The 16,074-nt window shown below is 39.3% G+C and overlaps 2 protein-coding genes across 3 annotated transcripts in view; one reads left to right on the top strand and one right to left on the bottom strand.

Moving 5' to 3' along the window:
• Nucleotides 1-6,578, top strand: part of ANKRD42 (ankyrin repeat domain 42) — a 74,555-nt gene extending 67,977 nt beyond the window's left edge. The window contains exons 12-13 of the mRNA XM_023239398.2: nt 1,679-1,820; nt 5,371-6,578. Coding sequence (XP_023095166.2) covers nt 1,679-1,820; nt 5,371-5,469 — 241 coding nt within the window. The 3' untranslated portion in view covers nt 5,470-6,578. The remainder of the gene's footprint in view (nt 1-1,678; nt 1,821-5,370) is intronic.
• Nucleotides 6,579-9,772: 3,194 nt separating this feature from the next.
• The window catches only part of CCDC90B (coiled-coil domain containing 90B), a 49,542-nt gene continuing 43,240 nt past the window's right edge, over nt 9,773-16,074 (bottom strand). The window contains exon 9 of one of the 2 annotated variants that reach the window (XM_003992677.6): nt 9,773-10,280. In XM_003992677.6, the coding sequence (XP_003992726.1) occupies nt 10,225-10,280 (56 nt within the window). In that variant the 3' untranslated portion in view covers nt 9,773-10,224. Of the gene's footprint in view, nt 10,281-12,308; nt 15,298-16,074 lie in introns of those variants that run through there. The other variant, XM_045038672.1, reaches the window with a different exon arrangement.

Below are 16,074 nucleotides of genomic sequence, written 5' to 3'. Positions count from 1 at the left end.
TTATCCTGTTGATGTGATTTTGAACAGATTCTCCCCCAAAGATTGCTTTAGCCTTTGTGCCAAGTGTAGTTTCATGTCAGCTGAGACTTCAGTGTCTTCTCAGTGAGCTTTAATTCTTCTGTAGCATTTGTTCACCACTTTGTGTTGAGTGCATCTTAAGACATTTTTTCTTTAGGTACAAACCCGTGCTTTTAGGTCTAATTGGAAAGAAACACTGGACAAGTATTGGTTTGAGGGACGTCCTTTTGATTTTGTTGTTATCACTTAGTTAGATCAGAGTCATAATACAGCAAAGCACCAGTGGTGTTACTCTGTCCTAGGAATGAATTTCCCTTCTTGTTTGCTGAATCTTGTTTGCTGAATCAGTTGACATTCTTCTTCCCTATTCCCAGTCTCAACCCCGCTCACTTCCATGAGAGAGCTACTACTGATGCTCTTAGATCGCCCTCACAGGAACCTGACATCCCACCCAGCCTGCTTCGGAAATTCTGTTCCCCCCCACTATCCAGCAACAAGGCAGAAAAATATCCCGGTTCAAGTGTCATCATCTCATGTCTGGATTTATTTTAACATCTCCCTGATGCATTTCCAGCTTCCTGTCCCTGCCCCCTAATTCTTTGTCCCCAAACCCTGAAGTCTTTTTCAACACAGCATCCAGAGTAATCATGTTAAAATCTGGGTCCAGTAAATCTCACATACTGTTGACTGAAGGAAGTCAAGCACACAAAAGCATGTAATATGCAATTTCATTTATAAGCATAGGCAAAACTAATCTAACATGATAGACATTCAGAATGTGGTTGCGTATGAGAAATGAAGATCACTTGGGAAGGACACGAGGGAACTTTCTGAGGCAATGAAAATAGTCTGTATCTTGGCAGTTGTGGTGATTACAAGGTTTACACATTAATCAAAACTCCTTGAATTGTTCAGTTAATATTTGTATTTTACTCAAATTGTAGATCATCAAAAAAATACGAAAGCAAAACAAAAGTCTAAGCTCATGCTGTTTCTCTGCCCAGACCCTCCAATGGCTTCCCCACTTCATTCAGGGTGAAAGCCTAGATTCTTGCTGTGACTTAGAAGGCCCTGCTTATTCTGGCTCTCTTTTGACTCTGTGACCTACTAGTCTTCCTTTTATACTTTACTCCAGCCACGCTGGCTTCTGGTTTTCTTCCAGTTCGCCAGGCATACTTCTGCCTTAGGGCCTTTGCACATGCTATTCCCTCTGGAATGCTCTTGCCCCAGATGTCTACGTCGTTACCTCTCTCATTTCCTTTAGGATTTTTTTCAGAAGCCCCCTTCTCAGGAAGGCCTTCCCTGGCCACTGTGTCTGAAGTATTAATCCCCTCCTTGGCGACATTTTATATTACTCTTTCTTGCTTAAATTTTTTCTCCCTTGGCATTTATCACCTTTCCCCATACCATATTATTTACTTGTTTCTTTACCGTCTTCTTCCATAGCTAAGATAAGCCTGAGGAAGGCAGATTTGGCCTGTTTCGCTCCCCAGTGTCTAGATCAGTGCTGGCTCATACTAGACTCTCAGTACCTATTTGTTGAATAAATTATTTCTTTGTTTTATTTGCCTTAAATACAATGCATGTATGCTTTTCGCTATTGCCAAAAATAATTGGTAGCTCATATTGAAGACTGACTGAAAACAACTTTTTTTGATAGGACAATCAAGGAGCTGCAGGGCCAGCTGGAGTATGAACGGCTACGCAGAGAAAAATTAGAAGGTCAGCTGGATGAGTATCGCGCAGAGGTAGATCAACTCAGGAAGACACTGGAAAAGATTCAGGTCTCCAGCTTTGCTGTGGTTGGTGTCCTTCTTAACACATTTATCTCTCTCAAGAAGTAGTATATAAGAGTAGCTAAGAGTCTAAGCTAGGGTTTGAATCTTGGTCATAACCCTTTTTAGTTTGGACAAGTCATTTAACCTCTCTGTGCCTTATTTTTAAGCCATAGTTAATAATTTGTACTTGGTAAAGTGTTGTAAAGATTAAAGGAGTTATGTGTATAACAGTATAAAACTTTATATGTACACACACATACTTACATATACATATATACTGGCTAGTATAGCATCCTCAGAGGTGTGCAGTGTCATTGTTTGTGACATATGAGGAAAAAATGTATTTTTTAATATTTATTTAGAGGGCTTCAGCAGGGGAGGGGCAGACAGGGAGTCACAGAACCCGAAGCAGGCTCCATGTTCTGAGCTGTCAGCACGGAGCCCAATGCAGAGCTCAAACTCACGAACTGTGAGATCATGACCTGAGCCGAAGCCGGAGGCTTAACTGACTGAGCCACCCAGGTGCCCTGAGGAAAAATATTTTTTTATAAGCAGAGTAATAATAATTCTCAGACAGCTGGAATCTGTATACTTTAACATTCTAAATAGCCAGAATAATGATTCCATGTAAGAAAGCTTCAGCTCCTCAAAAGAAATTGTTAGTATATGTGCTGCTGATGCGAGCAGTTGGATGCAAAAGCAGTTGGAAGAGTAGAAAGGAGCCAACGTGGGAGTGGTCATAGCATCCCTTTGTTCAGATTGCAGAGTAGTAAAAACTAACATCTGTAACGCTTCACCTTCACAAAGTTCTTTCATGTGTTAGCATATGTCATTTGATCTGCCCTCATTTAATGTGAGGAAACTGAGGCTCAGAGACTTTAAGTGACTTGTCTAAATTCACACAGCTAGTAATGGTGAGATCAGTAGTCAATCTCTACTTTTTGATCCCATAGTTTTAGCTCTGCTTATAATTCTTGGCTAGAATTATGAATTTGGAATTCAAAATGTAGCTCTAAAATCTAGAAAAATGCTTTAGAGTGACAAATAAAAAGGACAAATGTGTAGGAGGAAGCTGAAAAGAAATGGATATAAGATACAAAGAACAAATACAGAAAAGCAGGTAGAGTATGGAAAATAGAATGAAAGTGACAGCAGGTGACCCACAGTGGTGCTCATATCATGGCCCTCTGGTCTCAGAGCAGAGCAGGCAGAATGCAAACTGGGGAGACTCTGTGACCCTCACTCTCTCTTGTGAACGAAAACAGCTTGATGTAGCCCTTGTGGAAGCTCATGTGACACAGGATAGCGATTCAGGTGCATTTCGTGTTTTCTTTCCGTAGGGAAATGTTTTCTTTGGTCATCGTGGGTGAGTTAATTCTCAACTCTGATTTATAAGAACTTCCTGGCTCCTTTTTATTTTGTACAAACTTATCATTAGTCTCTTTAATAACCACTTTAAAAATATTAACACATGTGCTTGTTATAAAATGTTAAAAGCAGGGCAGTCGTTCCTTCCCATACCAAGTCCAACTCTCCAGAGGAAGCTACTGGTAATGGTTTGGTGTGTCTCGTGTCAACAGCATTCTATTCATCTACAAACATGTGTGTGTATTTCTCTGCATGCATGCATTCACACACTTTCTCTCAGTTTTGGTATCTTACCAGCCCTTACTTTTCCAAGAGACAGAATTAATTATAACCCATTCTCTTCATTTTTGCAGTGCTTACCTTGCACCACTCCTAGCCACTGTGGGAAGCTTTTGTGTAGAGAGGCCAGCCTGTGCGGTCACTGGGTATTGGCCGGGGACCTGAGGACACACACATTTCATAAACTACCCCCTACAGTCTGAATCCTGATGTGCCGCCTCAACCTGCGGCAGGAGATCCGCCGCCTCTGCCTCCTGGCAGCACCAGATCCTACATCTTTTGGAGATTACCCAAGCCTCACGAGCATCTTTGAGTCATTCCAAATCAATTTGTGTACCTAGAAAATTTTTATTTTTTAGTAGCTATTTAAAATATTATTTTCTTACCCCAGAACATCTGTTCTCATGGTTGGGCTCGATTCCACATGCTACCGCACATCCCCCCTAAAGCTCTGCTCTCTACCAACCATGTGGTTTTCAGGAGAGCCGACTCAAGCTCACTGTACTCTGGGCCCACCGTCTTTTGCAGTCCTACTTTAGGTTAATCGATTTTTCATAAATGAGCAAATGTCACCAACCTTTTTTGGCAGCTGCAGTCCTGCCACTGCTTCTTTTCTGCAAAAGCTTCTGAGTCTTCAGTTCATCTTTGAAATGGGAATAACACCGGTCTCACAAAGTTGTACTGATGTTAAATGAAAGACTAAGTGGCAATACTGAGGTATTTTCTGTCTCGTAGTATTCATAGGAGTACATTCACGCTTTTTCATATCCTTTTCTTTTTCTTTCCTTTTCATTTTCCATGTTCAAGCTGCATAAACATTGTCGGTAGATAAATAAATGTGTGGAGCCCTATACTTGAGAGTAGGAAGAATTAGTTTATTTGGGAGTCTAAATACATAACGTATAAATAAAATGAACTTCCCGTTCAGTGCTCGGTTATACAGATTTAAGAAATTTTGACCAAATCTCCTGCCACCTTCTGGTCAGGACCTATGATTGCATTCAGCTGTGCCTTGAAGACTTTTCTCTGCAACAGTCTGTAATAGTATAATTTTTATCCAGGAAAAATTTCCTAGGATCGTCTGACATCTGTAATGTACTTAAATAGTTTTTGATAATAGTAACAACAGCAGCAATTGGTTTTGATAATAGTGACCATATTTATAGTGCAAAGGTGTGGGCAGGAACACCTGGTGGAATCCTAACCCCAGCCACGAGCTCTCCCCATGGACATGTATGTGCCTTGTGTGGTTCTTGGAGCCCCTGCATTCAGCTGTGTCCTGACCAGCTGGGTGCAGAGCATTTTTGACTGGGAGAATTACTCATGGATGAGTAGCATCTGCTGAGTGTCACCTTATTTCTAGCTCTCTCTTGCTCCTTGTGGCATTAAGTGGATCTTCTGTGCTAGGTCCTGAGAATACCATGATGAATGAGAAATATTTGGAAACAGTGGTGGCAGGCAGAGTGGAGAGTGAGACAAGGGCAGTAGAAGGATGTTGTATGAACACAGAGGAAGGAATGGAGTGGATGTGGAATGAAGGAATGGAAGGAACTAGATGTGGTTTCTACTACTACCGGGCTTGCAAAGAATCCAGGCGATGACATTCTAACACTGTTGTGTCATTTAGCAGTATATTGAGAAGTGACAGGCTAAGAAAAAAAGCAGAAATAGGGCTGTTCTCTTTTGGGGATGTATCAGGCAGAGCCAGCACTGGTTGGTTTCTCTAGGTGTCTCCTACCTAGTCCATGAATCAGCACAGTATGATGGACTGATACTTCAGATTTGAGAATTTATTTATACAAAAGCCTAAATTTTAACCCAGAGTTGAAAATAACAGTATGGCTAAATTTCTTCTTTTGGAACAGATCATGTAGAAAGATGAAATTGTGTCTACTGCAGATCTCTCATTTGGCCTTTTCCTTTGTAGGAAGAGGACTCTACTGACTCAAGCAAAGATAAAAGGCGAGTGAAGAAAAAGGTGTCTTCTGGGGGAGTTTTTGTGAGAAGGTATTCATCAATGAAATAACTTTAAATAAACTTGTTTTTCATTTTTAAATTGATATAAAACCTATATAAGTTCTCTTCAGAGTTACTCTTATATATGCTATCCCAGTTATGAAGGCAGAAATATAGGCTATCAAAGGGATTGCTAAAGTTGCATGCACTTAGCTATACTCCCTCTCCCAATATACTTTTATATATTTATGTAGGCAAGACTCCACATTTATGAGTAATTAATTTTGCAAGTAATCACACAAACTTTAAAATATAAGGTGGTACAGTCAGTAATCAAAAGAAATGTAGACATTAAAAATTATTATGAAGCCATAAGAGAATTTAACTTTCTAGAGACTATCATTTTTTAACTTTTCAAATGACTTTTAGAAAGCATGTGGATTTAGGAGAAAATGCAGCATCAGACAAGTAAATTTTAGAAAAGGACGTCTTTACAGTAACAACCAAGTATCTCAGGAAAGTTTTATGTAAAGTGAAAATCTGTTCTTGTAAAAGAAAAAAAAAAACATAGTATGTGTTTGCTAAGGATACCTATTTAAATAATCTGTTTTAGAATTCAACCATTGCCTTGTCTCACAAGCTTTATAAGAAAGCAACACAGAAATGAGGCAGACTGGACGGGATAAAAGACACATGGTTTTGTTATTCTTTCTTCCTCCTTTCCCCCCTGACATTGCTGACCAAAAAAGAACCCAGCATTTCATTTCAGTTCGGACTTCATTCCCTCCCTTCCTACCTCTACCTGCTCCCTCCTTGATGTAGCCGATTTGGTCGTGGGGCAGTTGTCTATATCCTGCCTCCTCCTGAAGAGCTGATTGTTGGCTTTGGGCTTCCCAGGGAGCAGCTTTCTCACCATTCACCAGATGCTCACCCCCTGGGTCCTGGCATGTGCTTTATTTACATGGATGCTGAAGGCCATTCTGACACAGTGTCATCAGGACCAGTTTGCCCTGACATGGGTGCATCGGAGTGCTAAGATCAGGCTGATTAAGGGTTTGTAAACAGGTGTTAAAAAATGCCTGAACTATCCTTTTGATAACCTTTATAGTCATTAGTGTTAGTTTCTCTGTGGTTTCCAATAGGCCTTCAATGTATAATAAAACATTTATTTGGTACTTACTATGTGTAAGTCCTTTCCACATATTATCTCTTAATTCTCACCACAGCAGTGGGAGACAGGTATATTTTATAGCTGGAAGATTGATTTGCTCAGAATCACACAGCAATGTGGAAGACCCTAACCTTAGTGGGGAAGGGTCAGCATCTGCATTCTTGACCACCACAGGAATTCCCAAATCCATTATTTCTCACCTTCTGGGACTACGTACAGCCTTACTTCTTCCTTCCCGCCCGGTGACCCTAAGTTAATGCTTTATACTCTAGTTTGTTATTCTTGCTCTGGTTTTCTCCAGGCCACATCTCGCGTCTCTCTCTGTAGCAGAGAGGTAGGGAAGAACTAGAAGAGTGTGGTCATAGAAACGTGCACCCTTGAGGCAGAGGTTCCCTGGTTGCCCCCCAGTACCTGTTCTCCCTTTTTCCCCCACAGTGTTAGGACTTACCTGGCTTGTGGCTGCTCAGGATAAGGGCTAACTTCCCAATCTCCTTTGCAGCTAAGACACCAAGTTGTGGCCAATAGAGTATGAACCAAAATGGCGTATAAAACCTCAGGGTCTTGCCCTTAAAGGGAAAGGGCTTGCCTACATCTTGCCCTTTTCTACTTCTGGAAGAATGTGGATATGGTGGTGAGTCACAGGACCTTGTGAATGAGGGCAACACCAGGAAGGGTAGAGTAATAACACGAAAAGGATCTTGTGCCCAGATACCACGGAGCTGGCATATTAGCCCTGGAATGCTTACACTTGGACTGCAGGTAAGTGAGAACTAAACCTCTTTGTTCTTTAAACAACTATTATTTTGGGTCTTAGTAGAGCAGCTAGATCAAGATTGTAACACCCTCAAGTTACATGTATTTAATCATAAATCGCATACATGTATTGTCACGTGTGCTGTTTCCAGCACAACCAGTTCTTGGATTTTCTGACACTATCTGGATGTTCAACGGTCCAATTCTGACATTACCCAGAGTTGGCATCAGACTCCACAGGTTAAGAGCTCAGTCCCACAAGAATGCCCCCACTTCAGACATCCTTTTGCAAGTCCCAGGTTGTCATTTGGTACTTCTGACTAATCAGCGGTACTTTTGGAGGTTTCAGGAACCCTCTCCTCAGGTTCAACAATTTGCTGGAAGGAACTTGGAGAAACACTTTACTATTAGTTTATTAGAAAGGCTACGTCTCAGGAACCACCAAATGAAGGAGAGGCAGGGGGCAAGGTATGGAGTGAGCAGTGCATGAGGCTTCCATGCCTTCTCCCGTTGTGTCACCAGTGGCCTGATGTGTTCCTTGGGTTGGCCAGTAGTGACTGAACTCAGTCAACCTCCAGCTCCTCTCCTGTCCTTCTCCCTTCCCCAAAGGTTGAGTTGAGTTGGGAGGTCAGGGAGGCTGAAAGTTTCACCCTCTAATCATGCCTTGGTCTATTTGGCAACCGGTCCCCATTCTGAAGTTATATGAGGGCTCCCAGCCACCAGTCATCTCAGCATACAAAACCCACTCTTATCATTCCGAAGATTTAAAGGATTTCAGGAGCTGTGTGCCAAGAAAACGGAAAGAAGCCTGTAATTACCTCTATCAAGAAATGGTAAGGGTTTTAGGAGATCTGTGCCAGGAACTGGGGACAAAGACCAAATATATTTTTATTATGCCAAATTATGTTAATGAAAAACAAAAATAGAAATGAAAAAAAGATGTTAGAGATAGAAGTAGAAATATTGTTTTGTTTTTTAAAGTTTATTTACTTTTTGAGAGAGCAAGTGAGCATCTCAAGCAGGCTCTGCACTGTCAGCACAGAGCCCAGCACAGGGCTCGAACCCACACGTGAGATATGATGTGAGCTGAAATCAAGAGTTTCAACCTTTTATTTATTAGTCCATAAAATGACAATCAGTTTAGTGTTGGTGACCATAGCTTTTTCCGTTGCCTCATTTTTTCTTTATATTAAAAAAAAAATACTGCTTTTATATATCTAAATTCTTAAAGACTGACAAAAGGGGAATTATAAACTTTGATTTGCTTTTTAAATACACTGAAGGGTTTTTACTGACTCTCAACTGATCCTTATAAAACTCTGCCTGATCTACTTTGTCACCAAATGGAAGTTTACTGAATTTAAGGGATTCATAAAAAAAACAAAACCCTTCATTTTATGTAATAAGTTTAAGATGAATTCCTAAAAAGCAGGGATAAATTGGCTTTTGTGAATCAAAAAAAGTGTATGTAATACTCAGAGTTCAAGACATTGGCAACTCTTTAGATTTCATACTGTCATATAATTGCACTAGGGTACACATGATTTTAAAGGTTATTGTTTTAATCCACTACCAAAAAACCCCAAATCTCCAGTTAGATGGTAAGTTGCCTTTAAAATCCAAACAATTTTTTAATGAAATTTTATTTATTTATTTATTTATTTAATTTTTAAATAAAAAAAATTTTTTTAATGTTTATTTATTTTTGAGACAGAGAAAGAGCATGAATGGGGGAGGGTCAGAGAGAGAGGGAGACACAGAATCGGAAACAGGCTCTGAACTCTGAGCTGTCAGCACAGAGCCTGACGTGGGGCTCGAACTCACGGACTGTGAGATCATGACCTGAGCCAAAGTTGGACGCTTAACCAACTGAGCCACCCAGGTGCCCCATAAATTTTTTTTTTTAAATATGAAATTTATTGTCAAATTGGTTTCCATACAACACCCAGTGCTCATCCCAACAGGTGCCCTCCTCAATACCCATCACTCACCCTCCCCTCCCTCCCACCTCCCATCAACCCTCAGTTCTCAGTTTTTTATTTATTTTTTATTAAAATTTTTTTTAATGTTTTATTTTATTTTTGAGACAGAGAGAGACAGAGCATGAGCAGGGGAGGGTTAGAGAGAGAGAGGGAGACACAGAATCCAAAGCAGGCTCCAGGCTCTGAGCTGTCAGCACAGAGCCCGACACGGGGCTCAAACTCACAGACAGTGAGATCGTGACCTGAGTCGAAGTCGGAAGCTCAACCGATTGAGCCACCCAGGCGCCCCTGTTCTCAGTTTTTAAGAGTCTCTTATGTTTTGGCTCCCTCCCTCTCTAACCTTTTTTTTTTTTTTCCCTTCCCCTCCCCCATGGTCTTCTGTTAAGTTTCTCAGGATCCACGTAAGAGTGAAAACATATGGTATCTTTCTCTGTATGACTTATTTCACTTAGCATAACACTCTCCAGTTCCATCCAGGACAACATTTTATTTTACATGAAAAGGTAATGGTGTAGTAGTTACCAGGAAAGTTGAGTAAAGTAACAAGTATGTAGGCTTAGGAATAATTTTTAAATTTGCAACAGACATCAAAGAAATCCTATATGATATACAGTTCAAGCAAACACAAGAAAGCTCAGGCTCAGCTTCTATGAACTATTAAAAGGATAAAGACAAAAGGCCTTTTATCTCAATTGGACTTTGAACAGCTTTTCAACATAAAATAAAGACACATATAAAATACAAACACAAAATACATCTTCCCATTCTAAAACATTTCTTTTTAGTCCATATGTGCTTTGAATAATCTTGTTTTACTAAGTACCTGCTGCAAATTTCACTCCAAGTAATCTCTCCTGGTGTAGTGTTCTAAGAAGTCAATAGCAGTGGCCAGCAGTAGAAGAATATAGTAGTTTCTCTGCTATTTCCAGATTCTGTAAAATCCCAATGCTATTGCCAGGCATGTAAACACTGAGGCTGTGAAAAGAAACCAGGTTATGGGTCATGCATTTGTGATTATTTTACAGAGACAAACACAACAATGTCATCTTCAATTTAAATGAAGAGCAAAAGACAAAGGAAATCCAATCTTTTTTCTACCTTACGTTTTTATTCCCAGAAAATTAAGCTAAGGATAAAGGCTATCCTTTAGGGCAGGATTAATACCAATTTTTAAAAGCTTCCTGTATTTAAAACCTCAGTAAGGATGATAGTTTACAAATTATGTCAGTTAGATTCTGTGAACAGTGTTTAAAGTCATTATAATTAGCATTAACAATGCTACTTTAATACTTTATTAAATAAAGTATTTTATTTAATGACTACTTTAATTATGAAATTGAATTTTAGATCTTGTAAGTGGAAAAACTTTCTTATATATGAAAAAATGATGTAAAGCTAATAAAATAGACATCTGTATTATCCATGAAAAAATTTTAATTGCTTTTTCAGTACATTTAAAAACAATTTCATGATTAACAAATTTATAAATGAAATTTTAATGAAAAGCCTATAAAAAAATCTCAGTGAGGTAGATGAAAAGGCAGAAAAGGCATCAGGCTTTTCAAGTAGTTAACATACTACCTATTCTTTGTTACATCATTCTAGGTAGAAAACCTTGTTCTCCTTTAAGAAGTTAAATCTGGGTGAGGCTTTTAGTGACTCCTTAGTTTTTCTAGTGTGTTTTAACAGCCTTAACTTTTAAAATAGAGACTCTGAGATGAGTGGCAAACTTTTTTGACTAAAGATGCAAGAAACAGCCTTTCATGATAAAGCTACTGTAATTTTAATATATAATATATATCCATGTGATCCTAAGATTAATTGAAACTTGGTTAACGATAACACACAGGGAGGCTGGATATTTGAAGAGGAAGAATAACACTTAAGTTTCTTGTCTTACTGCCACTGGTCAATTCAATTATACATTCACCTACTGGATCCTGAAACTATTTGCCATGTTCCAGGCAGTGTGCTGAACAATTATAAATATTATCTTATGTAGCCACGATTAAAACCATACAAGATTGGTGGTGTCCCACTGTATAGATAAGGCAATAAGCTCCAAGTTATATTGCTGGCAAGTGGTGGACAAGGAGTCAACATTATGTGTACCTATGTCCAAAGCTGTTTAACGTTTATTTATATTTTGAGAGAGCATGAGAGAGATAGCACGAGTGGAGGAAGGGGAGAGAGGAGACAGAATCCCAAGCAGGCTCTGCATTGTCAGCGCAGAGCCTGATGTGTACAATATACAACATAATGGTTCTGTATTTAAGTTTCTCATTTCTCTTGTCAGCTGTTACTTCCCATTACTGTTACCCTGCCACCCAAATAGCTTTCACATTTGTTATTTTCTATGGCCTGTAAAGAACACATCCCTATACAGGATGCTCAGGTGACCTTGTACCTGGTACCTCTTAAATACTCTGTAAATGTTAGCTCCTGTTATTACTTGTCTGCCTAGAACAGAATCTACCACATTAACTATATAGATCAAATGGAAACTGCCACTGTCTTAACAGTTCTTATCTCCTCGGCAACAGTGATCTGGGTCAAAGGTTGGTGTTTGACCCAAGATGGGCCATTGAGACTCCTCCTGGGGATTTTCTGAATTGGACATAAGGAAAGAGGTAAATTTTCTTGGTTGGTGAAACTGGCACGATAGGAGTCTGGAAACTATTAGTAGCCATGTTTCCAACCCAGGAAGAAAGATGGATAAGAGAATGAGGCAGATATTCAGGGACAAGATAATGAGTAAACTGTGATTCTAATTATCCTGGAGTTCAAGCTATACCTCTGCCCTTCCAGAATTCAATATGTAAACTAATGAATTTCTTTCAATGCCTAAGCTAGTTCAAGTTGGATGTATGATCATTGAAACTAAGAGTCTTGATTGATACATGATGGGAAACCAAATTATCCAAACTGATTACAATTTATAAGGGTTTCTTCTCTAAGGGAAATCTAAGATCTTTAATGCTGGGGCTTTATTAGTATTTTTTACCTTCTGCTCAAGACTGAATTCAGTATGTGAATCTCAGGTAAGTGGAGTATTACTGTTTTATGTGCAACATCTCAGGTATTTATGCCCAACTGATCTACTCATGACATTACCTCCCCACCTGCTGAGTATGAGATTCTAATTTCCTAAAAGGCTTAACAATAACCTCAGCAATAACATATATTTGAAGGAAAAGGAGGAAAGAAAATGCCTTCAAAGAGGATGATTCCAAATCCTCAGTGAAAAGAAGGAAACGAAGGTAACTTAGATGTATTTTTGTAAACAATGACTAATTTTTTTTCTTTTTAATTTTTAAATATTTATCTTAGAGAGAGAGCGAGAGAGCACGTGAGCAGGAAAGGGGGGCAGAGAGAGAGGGAGACACAGAATCTGAAACAGGCTCCAGGCTCTGAGCTGTCAGCAGAGTCCCATGCAGGCCCTGAACTCACAAACCATGAGATCAAGACCCGAGCTGAAGTTGGATTACCAACAGACTGAGCCACCCAGGTGCCCGAGTGACTGGCTAATTTCTAAACAATAACTTGTTAATTTCTTTGGTCACTGCCAATAAATCTATACAAGTCTGTCTTACATACAGCCATTACTGAAAGAAAGCTTTCTGGAGATGACCACCATCTTCAAACTGAAGGTAAAAGGGACTTTATTTTTAACTAAGATACTGATCTTTGGATAAATATTCTAGAGGAAGCTGAGTGGAATCTGAAGCTCCTCCTAACCTGGGTTGCTTGGAGATCTGTTTTGAAGGTGGAATTGAATGCTGCAAACTGGGCTATTTTGTAATTTCCCCTGAACATCACCAATGAACTAAAGATGTATGGTTCCAGAGACTTTGCTAGAAAAGTGGTTTTCAAAACCTGTTTTAGTCTTAGAAGTATTTTTCAAATGAATCTTCACCAGAAGCTCAGTATTTTAAAAAGACAAAACATTGTAAAAGATTCAAGTTGAAGAGAGGAAGGGGGTATGTATCAACTGAGGGCAGGGGAGAGGGGCAGGCTCCACTTCTACTCCTGCCAGGTCAACATAATTAGTGGCTGCCCAGAAAACCACTGATGGTATAAATCAGAAATTTTATTTTGGAAAATAATATAAATGATTTTAAATGTGCATTATCTCTTTGACTCCCAATTTTAGATGTTCATAAACAATTTATTATATAGAAATACTAGCATAAAGACACAAAGATGTGTGTCTGTGAATGTAATGTTTACACATACATGGCTGTTGGATGCACTATTTCTCATAATGAAAAACTGGCAGAATGTTAATAGAGGTTTGGAAAAATAAATTATGGCTTTTTCATATAATGGAATACTCTGCTTTTGAGTAAAAAGATACATATGTTTTGCCACGCAAAGATACTTAAAACATTTGGTTAAATTTGAAAAAGCTGTAGTCTGTACAATACAATCTATTGTTTTTAATAATCTGTAATGTTTATATACATAAGAAAAAGCCTAGAAAGAGATCTACCAAGTAAATATATGTGGGGAGGGAGTGGAAGGCTTTCACTTCAACTATATTGCTTTTGGTTATAGGACACAATTTATGAAAACACATTACTTTTTATAAAAAGAAAGTACTATGAATGTAGGGCATTTTTCTCATTCCTTCGGGCCCTGTAACTGGGTCAGGTCACATGGTACCTGAGCTCAGTATGTGACAGTCTAATTTTTGGGTAGTATCTGTGCTCAGCTGGATTTAAGGTAAAAAGGTAATTTCCCCCCTATACTTATCATTTTTGCCTGTATCTATTTTAGTGATCGTTCTCTGGAGGTCCACTCAAATCCTTATGGAAGAATGTAGGAATAAAAATAAAATTTTCATTTCTTTCCACAGTGGAGCAACCAATTTATCTTTTTTGCATTATTCTGTACTTGTTTTTATACATTTCTTTGACATCTATATGCTTTTTCCTATTAGTAGGTTGCAGAGTTGCCCGTTAAACTTATATACTAACTGCTTGTTAAACTTCCACTGCAAGTGATAAAGTAAACCTGTTATACTTCCTCCTTTTTTTCTTTTGTGCTCCATAGTTACCCTGGGAGATAGTAGCTAACAGATCTCAAAATCAAATGTCAGCAATTACTTTCTCTGACAAACACAGTATTAAAAAGGAAAAACCACACACCCCAAATGTCACTTTGGGTCCCCAAACTGAAGCTTACTACCTAATCTAATTGCAGTTTAAACCTGCCCCAGAAGAGTAGTCTTAACCAGTCAGTGGGAATTTTGCGGTCATCTGCAAGGGTTCCCTCCATCCCCTAAAAGAAGATGAAGTAATTTGCATGATAAAACTACCTGCACTCCCACTAAGGGAAAGGGACTTTGCCCGGAACAGTCCCTTTCTTTTGCTAATAACCTTCTTGCCCGACCCTCCTTCTACAAAAACCTTCTATTTTTTCCCCAAGTTTTATTTATTTAATCTCTATACCCAGTGTGGGGCTCAAACTCAGGGCAAGAGTCAGCATGCTTTCCCAACTGAGCTAGCCAGGTGCCCCCAAACCTTCCATTTTGTACAACTTCTGAGAGTTCGCCTCTACTTGCTAGATGAGATGCTGCCCAATTCATGAACTATTTAATAAAGCCAATTAGATCTTCAAGTTTAGTTTTGTTTTTTAACACATCCAGTGGCAGCGAACATCTGTTGGCATTTGGGGACAATGAGAAATACAGGTGTGGCACCCAGAAAACCTTAGAGTGTGCTGTCCTTGCCATTTCTGAAGACCACTGGTAAGTCCCTCTCAGTTTCAGCTCCACTTTTTGTGTTCAAGTTGCGGATCTAATTGATTCTCCAGTCCTGGGTTCAGGAGTCAGTTTAGACCTACAGCAGAGGCTCTAATGGAGTGCCCTGGTTCAATCTATAATTCCACATTGGAATCCTTCCCCCAGTTCCAGTCCACAGTCTCCTTGAATCTGCTGGAGTCCACTTTAGGAGTTGCTGGTGGTGTGCATGGCCTTCTTTTGGACAGTCTGCAGGGACATTATTTTGGTTACTACTGGTGTGCTGAGGTGCATGTATGTCTGTCTTGTGTACATAAAGGCTACTGCTAGAATCTCGGAGGCCAAAAAGCTGCAAAAATTGGTGGGCACAGATTGACATTTAAGAGCTATTAGGGTACTTGCCCACCTGACCCAAAGACTCTTGTGTTTGAAAGACGGTCATGGAAGAGGTAGACTGATACTAGGTCAACTGCCAATGTCAAGAAAACTGTGTAACGAGGCACACTGTAACACATGTATAACCCCCAGAACAGCAGCAAGTCCCTCTTAGGTATTAGTTTGGCTCTGAGAAACCCAAAGGCCTAGCTAAAGAAATGAGATTCTTTATGTTCAGAGAGTTGAGTGTGCCACCTTCTGGCACAGCTGCTTATTTTGTGTCTAAAAACTTAGTCCTAAAAGATGCAGATAACTAGTAAAATGAATAAATTTTACTGAGAACAATGTGGAATTACAATGGCCATTATGGGGGAACACTCCAATTAGACAACCTCATTCATTTAAGAAGAATACTTGAAAGCAAGGCTCTCAAATTAAACAGAACAAATGGTCCAATTAGCAAGCAGAATCCTCTAAAAGGTTTTAAAATTCTATAATAGTTTCATTAAAAAAGCTAATGAAAAAGAGAAAAGGTATCTAAAACAAGACTAATAAGATGTGCTGTAACTCCTACTTCTCCCCTCTATCCTTTGAGTACTCATCCCAGTGATCCTCTGTCTACATTGCCTTTCCACTCTAAAGAGACTATGG

This window comes from Felis catus, chromosome D1, assembly GCF_018350175.1.
Source record: "Felis catus isolate Fca126 chromosome D1, F.catus_Fca126_mat1.0, whole genome shotgun sequence".
NCBI lineage: Eukaryota > Metazoa > Chordata > Mammalia > Carnivora > Felidae > Felis > Felis catus.
This window is presented reverse-complemented; position numbering and strand designations above follow the sequence as displayed.